A 6,000-nucleotide genomic window follows, 5' to 3' on the forward strand; every position below is an offset into this window, starting at 1 on the left:
TCCAGGTCCTGCCTCCAGGTCCTGCCTCCAGGTTCCTGCCTCCAGGTTCCTGCCTTGAGTCTTCCCCTTGCTTTCTTTATTATGGACTATAACCTATAAGCCAAATAAACCCTTTTCTCCCCACGCTGGTTTTCAGTGTTTTATCACGGCAGCAGAGTCACAGACTCGGACAAGCGTTGAGAAAAGTTGTGTCAGCGCACACCTACAAACCAACGTGTTTTTCCTCTTTGACAGTGAGAACAATCATCTCTGGGTTTCCCTCTAAACTGGCGAAACTGTTTCCTTCTGAACAGTTCTAAACTGGCTGTTTAGAATTATGGCCTGCCTCTCTGGAGTCTTTGCCTCCTAAACTGGCTTTGTTATTCTTGATCCAGAAGCTTTATTTTTCATACAGACAGACGCATAATTCTGATTTACAGCTTCCAGGCAAATTGCTTCAAGTCCCATGGAGGAGAGGAGACGCGGAGAAAAGGGTGAACGGTAGGCAGGCTTCCCTCTGTCAGGGTTATGCTTAGGATTAAGTTTTTGTTTTGTTTTTGATTTTGAGATAGGGTTTTACCCTGTAGCCCAGGTTGGGTCTAACTTCAAATTTGTGGCAATCTTCCTGCCTAATGCGCTGAGTTCTGGGATTACAGGCATTAGCCATATACCGTGCCTGTCCGCTTCCTAGTCTTTAAAGGCCCACGTTGAAGGTTAAATTCAGAGTTTCCCAGGCTTGGAAATGGCTATACAAGTGTCTGTGTTTGTTTTGGCCCAGCTCTTCCCAGGCCTGGTCTTCTGGGAAACCCCCACACCGGTGAGGATAAGCCAGCGATTCTGCTCTTGGCCACCAGAGGGCAATGCAGGACAAGTTGATCACAAGCTCTCACAGGCCATTTAAAGCTGTTGGTCCTTCAGGTAGCAGATTTCTATGGCCCTGCAGGGGTCCCCAGGAAGTCAGAGGATGTCCTGATTTACTCGTATGTGGCTATTGACTGAGTCAAGAGCTGGGCTACTAGAGGCAAATTCTTAGCTGGTTTGAGCTTAGAGAGTGGAGTCACCAGCCCTGGCCACATGGCTCACTGGCTGGAGACCATAGCATGCCCCACAGAATGAGCTGGTTGCTACTCACCTCACAAGTCAACCTAGAGATGAAAAGGGGTCATGTGTGAAGAAGGTTCCAGTAGAAAAAGGATCCTCATTACTGTGTAGGTCAAGTTTGGGTATATCTCATCTACCCCCTCACACTCCAGTAAAACCTCCTGTGGTACCCCGAGAGGTATGCTCAGGGGGTCCTAGGAGACTGAGTTACCTAGGGCTACATAGCAACCAGACTCATGTTCCTTCTCTCAAACACTATGGGATGCTGGAGGGGCCCCTGAGACACAAGGAGGCTGTCCCAGGCAAAGACCTAGATTTCCTTATCTGTGACAGCCAATGACACGCAACAGCTGCCTAGAACTACTGGATGTCATCCTACTTGTGACTCCAAAGCTTCTGGAGGAGTCTAGGTCTGATCCTGACCCCCCTGTCTGTCCCTGGTCCCTGCTGCCTCTCTGTGTTCCCGGATGAAGCCTGGTGGACCCTTTACTCACCATGGATAGCTTGTGGCTCCTCGTGGTGTAGGAGAGAGACTGGTCTAGTCAGGGGCTCCCTCAGGGAGCTGTGCCGGGCTGGGGGCTTTGATAGAGGCGTGGATTCTGGAAGCTGGGGCCTCTCTTTGCGGGCCTTTGCACAGGGAGCTCTGATGCTGCCACAGTCGGATTCTGCATCAGAGCTGAAGGAGGAAGAGGAGGGTGAGCCAGAAGCTCTAGAACCCCACCCCACCCCCACACCCCATGTCCTACTCATCACCTCGGACAGTCCTCAGGGGCCTGGAGCAAGGGTGTCAGCCCAACTACCTCTGTGCCCGGGCCCAGACTTAGCTCTGTCGTGTCCTGGATTATGTCTCCTTAGATTCCCATGCTAAGGGGGTGGCTCCCAATACCTCAGCATGTGACTGCGTTTAGAGAGAGGACCATTAAAGAGGTGACTGAGTTAAAATGAGGTCATTATGGTGGGCCCTAATCCTATGATTGGTGCCCTTATAGGAAGAAACAGGGACACAAATGCACATATAGAAAGTGGCTGTCATTGCAAACAGGAAGATGCCATCTACAGGCCAGGGAGAGGCTTGAGATAGACCCCTTTTCCCACAGAGGCCCCAGGAGAATTCTCCTCTGCCACCCTTTCATCTCACACTTGTCATATGACAGTTTCCTCTGGTACTGACATAGTCCATTCTGCAGGGAAGCTCCACAAGCAGGAAAGTAAACAACTCAAAATAGCTTCAGGAAGTCCCTGAATCTGACTAGATCGACCAAGCCCCGCCCCGCCAGAGTAAGCAATAAAAGTCAAGCGTCCCCCTCAGATAAGAGAGAGAGCTGAACAGCCAAGAAGACTCAGACAAGCTGAGGTACAAGGAGGCTCTGAGAGCAGACTGCCTGGAAGGAGCAGAAACCAGCCAAGCTGCCCAGAAGAGGTTTAGACCGACTGCATCACCTGGAAAGGACACTCTCTGACCTATGGAGCTGCCTTCAGGCTATGCAGTGTGCTCCAGGTTCCCAGCTTTGTGAGCTGTCACCCATGCTGGGGTGGACTGTGTTGACTCAGCTGTCTTTGAGTCATTTCTGCTCCTTACAAGTAACCCCTCACCTATATTCCTGTAGGCAACCCCAATAAAGCTCATGGTTCACCCAGTTGGACTTTGGTGGTATCTGTGCCTTGGTCTGTTGTGGGTTCCCTCTCTAGGGTGAGTAGCTGTGTGTTTCATCTCCCCAGAAAAAGTTTGATCATATATCATACTCTAGCCTCCAGAAAGTGAGAAGACATTTTCATGAGGCTCCCAGGCTGGGGTGCTGTTCTGACAGTCCCAGAGGCTGCTGCTACAGCCTTGGACAGAACAGGAAGAAGTTCCCTCCCAGGTCTCCTGAACCACTTCAGTGAAGGCTATTCTCACTCTCCTTCCTCCCAAGCCGTGGCTCTAGGGCTGGGGATATGGGTAAGTTGGTAGAGTGCATGCCCAGCATGCACAAAGTCTGGGGTTCAGTCCCTAGCACCTCATAAACTGAGTGTGGTAGCACACACCTGTAATTCCAGCACTTTGGAGGTAGAGGCAGGGAGACAAGATTTTAGGACCAGCCTCAGCTGCATAGTGAATTTAAGGCCACTCTGGGCCACATGAGACTGCCCCAAACCAAACCAAACCAAACCAAACCAAACCAAACCAAACCAAACCAAACCCACAAATGGAAACAAAGGCCAACAAGAGTATGGCTGCTAAGCTCTTCAGGCCAAAGAAGCTGATCTCTAGAGACCTAGTTCCTAAACCACAGAATGGACATGTGGCTTTCCTCCATCAGCTGCATGACTGGGCAGGCAGAAGGAAATACAGGGATTCAAGCGGTGTGTGTGTGTGTGTGTGTGTGTGTGTGTGAGCTTCTCCGAAACTGTGGACTTAATGCTCAACTGCAGACACAGTGTCGGCACAGAGATACAGCCCTGTCAAACCCAATGGGCTCAACAGAGCACTCTGCTTTCTCACAACCCGAATCTTCCTCACCCTCGGATGCCTCGAGAATATTCCTAATATTCCTACCATCCCTTCAGTAATTTGAGTCAAGACTGGGGAGAAGTCCTTGAGCTCTCTCTTATTCTCCTGTTTAGTCTATCAGCAAATCCATCACCATGGCTCTGACCCTTGTTCCCCAACTCCCAGGAGCCCCAGGTTCCTACCAAGTCTCCCCCTGGCTTCAGTCTCACCCATCCTGTCTCCTCTGCTCTGCACACCGAACGAAGCCTGTAGATGTCTAAACACTCTTCATGGTGTGCCATGTAGAGTTTAACCCTCTTTCAATTGTTCCCAGAATAAAATATAAATTCCTTCAAAACCAATCAACCAATCTTTCTCCCTCTCTCCCTCCCTCCCTCCCTCCTCTTCCTCCTCCCTCTTCCTTCCTGGTGCTGAGGATTAAACTCAGGCCTTGCACATGCTAGTTAAGTGCTCTACCATTGAACTACACCCAAGCTTCCCAGGATAGCCCCGCCCCTACTTCACCCGTTATTGGCTGCTGGCTACGTGGACCTTCCATTCTCTTCCTACACCATTCCTGCTGCTCTAGCTGACAGCCAGCTAGATCCAGAACCCATCTGGGCAAGCCCAGCCTGGCCAGCACAGTCTCACAGAGGCCCCTTAGCTACTGGCCCACATGTGAGGAAAGGGAGCGACCCACTTGCTCCGGGGCTACTTTGGCACCCATCACTGTGGTACTTACTCAGGGACTGACAGGCAAACCTTTCCTGGCCATCCAGTCTAAGGTGACCATCCCGACCCTGTTTATAACACAACTCCACTTTCTTTCTCTGCCTGACACATCCGTGGTATTTTTCTCGTTTAATGTTTCCTTGTTTCCCTGGCTGTCTACCCAGGTGATGAAGATATCTGGTAGCAAGGACCTCACCTGGTGTGTGAGTCACAGTTACACACTCAGAGTCTAGGCATTCATAAGCAGTTGATACTGATGCTTTCCTGGATGCACTCAGTGTATGTGGGGGCTGGAAGAGGCCGGAAGGCTGAGCTTCTCATAACCACAGTTGGTGTGGATCGGATGCTGGGTGCATAAGAACTATATTCTCCCCTCTGCCCATCTTGGCCTCTCCCTCACCATGAATCAGCATTGGAGGGCCCCAGGAGCCTCTCCCTGTGACAGTGTCACTCATTTGCAGCCCTCAGTGTGCCAGCATGACAATGGACTCCTGGAGGAAAACAGGGCCTTTTCCTTCTCTGAGAAAATGACAACACAGCCTTGGAGGATTTACTATGCAGCAAGAAATATCGGGCACATGTCAATTCTGTGAGTCTCACAGCTCCTTCAGAGGCAAGCCACTATAAGAGTTCCCATTAACAGGTGAGGACACAGGCCCAGAGAGTCCCTTTGCTGGGAGTTCCCAGTGGAAAGCAGAGCAGATCCCAGATGCTGCCGGCCCCCACCATCACCTTGCTTCTGCCTCCATCCTTCAGCAGTCTGGGCATACCTGCTGTCCTCACTGGTGACCAGGACACGTACAGCCAGCACATCCTGCCCGACTGCATCTTCCCCAGGGCCAATCCTCACTGAAGTCCATTCAGAGGGTTGGGGAGAGGTGACGTCAACTTCCATGTCTCTGGGGGTGGGCTCAGGGATACTCTTTGGCTTCTTGGGGGAGGTGGGCTCATCTGCTGAGAGAATAGGTCCTCTAGAGATAGCGGAACAAATGGTCCCTTTCAGGGCACTGGCTGCTCCAGGTGTCTGGATAGGATACTGGAAAGGAAGCCTCTGGTCCATTCAGATGTTCAAGGACAGGCTTTCCCATCCTCTGTGCCATTGTCCAGGGCCATCTCTCAGCCCAGTAGATACCCCCCAATGCTTAGGGCACTCCCCGATGTGTGTAAAGCATGACTACATATATCATCTCATTTAACCTGGAGGGAGGTGCTGATATGTTCTCAGGGTCCATCACAGGCTCACTGGCCTCTGGATGGCTTTGCTCAAAGTGCCTCTGCCAGCATGCTGTTAGATTCAGAGGTGACATCTTAGATCTCATCTTTAAAAATTCTTTCCACCAGGTGTGGTGGTACACCCCTTTAACCCCAGCACTTGGGAGGCAGAGTCAGGAGGATCTCTGTGAGTTTGAGGCCAGCCTGGTCTGTACATAGTGAGTTCCAGGCCAGCTAGAGCTATACAATGAGACCCTGTCTCAAAGAAAATAAAACAAACCCCATTAAAAAATGTTTCTAAGCTGTGCAGCCGTGGCGCACACCTTTAATCCCAGTACTCGGGAGGCAGGTGGATCTCTGTGCGTTCGAGGCCAGCCTGGTCTACAAAGCAAGTTCCAGGACAGCCAGGGCTGTTACACAGAGAAACCCTGTCTCAAAAAACCAAAAAAAAAAAAAAAGTTTCTATTTTCATAGCTTCCCATGTGTATGGAAGCATATGTGTGTGT

At 50.9% G+C, this 6,000-nt stretch overlaps 1 protein-coding gene across 2 annotated transcripts in view; it reads right to left on the reverse strand.

Moving 5' to 3' along the window:
* LOC128095616 (F-actin-monooxygenase MICAL2-like) overlaps window positions 1–5,313 on the reverse strand; it is a 48,057-nt gene extending 42,744 nt beyond the window's left edge. For both annotated transcript variants that reach the window (XM_052714754.1, XM_052714753.1), the window contains exons 1-2: window positions 5,053–5,313; window positions 1,575–1,756 (exon numbers count right to left, since the gene is read on the reverse strand). In XM_052714754.1, the coding sequence (XP_052570714.1) occupies window positions 1,575–1,756; window positions 5,053–5,177 (307 nt within the window). In that variant the 5' untranslated portion in view covers window positions 5,178–5,313. The remainder of the gene's footprint in view (window positions 1–1,574; window positions 1,757–5,052) is intronic.
* Window positions 5,314–6,000: the final 687 nt, after the last annotated feature.

The sequence above is a fragment of the Peromyscus californicus genome, unplaced genomic scaffold, assembly GCF_007827085.1.
Source record: "Peromyscus californicus insignis strain IS unplaced genomic scaffold, ASM782708v3 Scaffold_4__1_contigs__length_199733344, whole genome shotgun sequence".
Classification (NCBI taxonomy): Eukaryota; Metazoa; Chordata; class Mammalia; order Rodentia; family Cricetidae; genus Peromyscus; species Peromyscus californicus.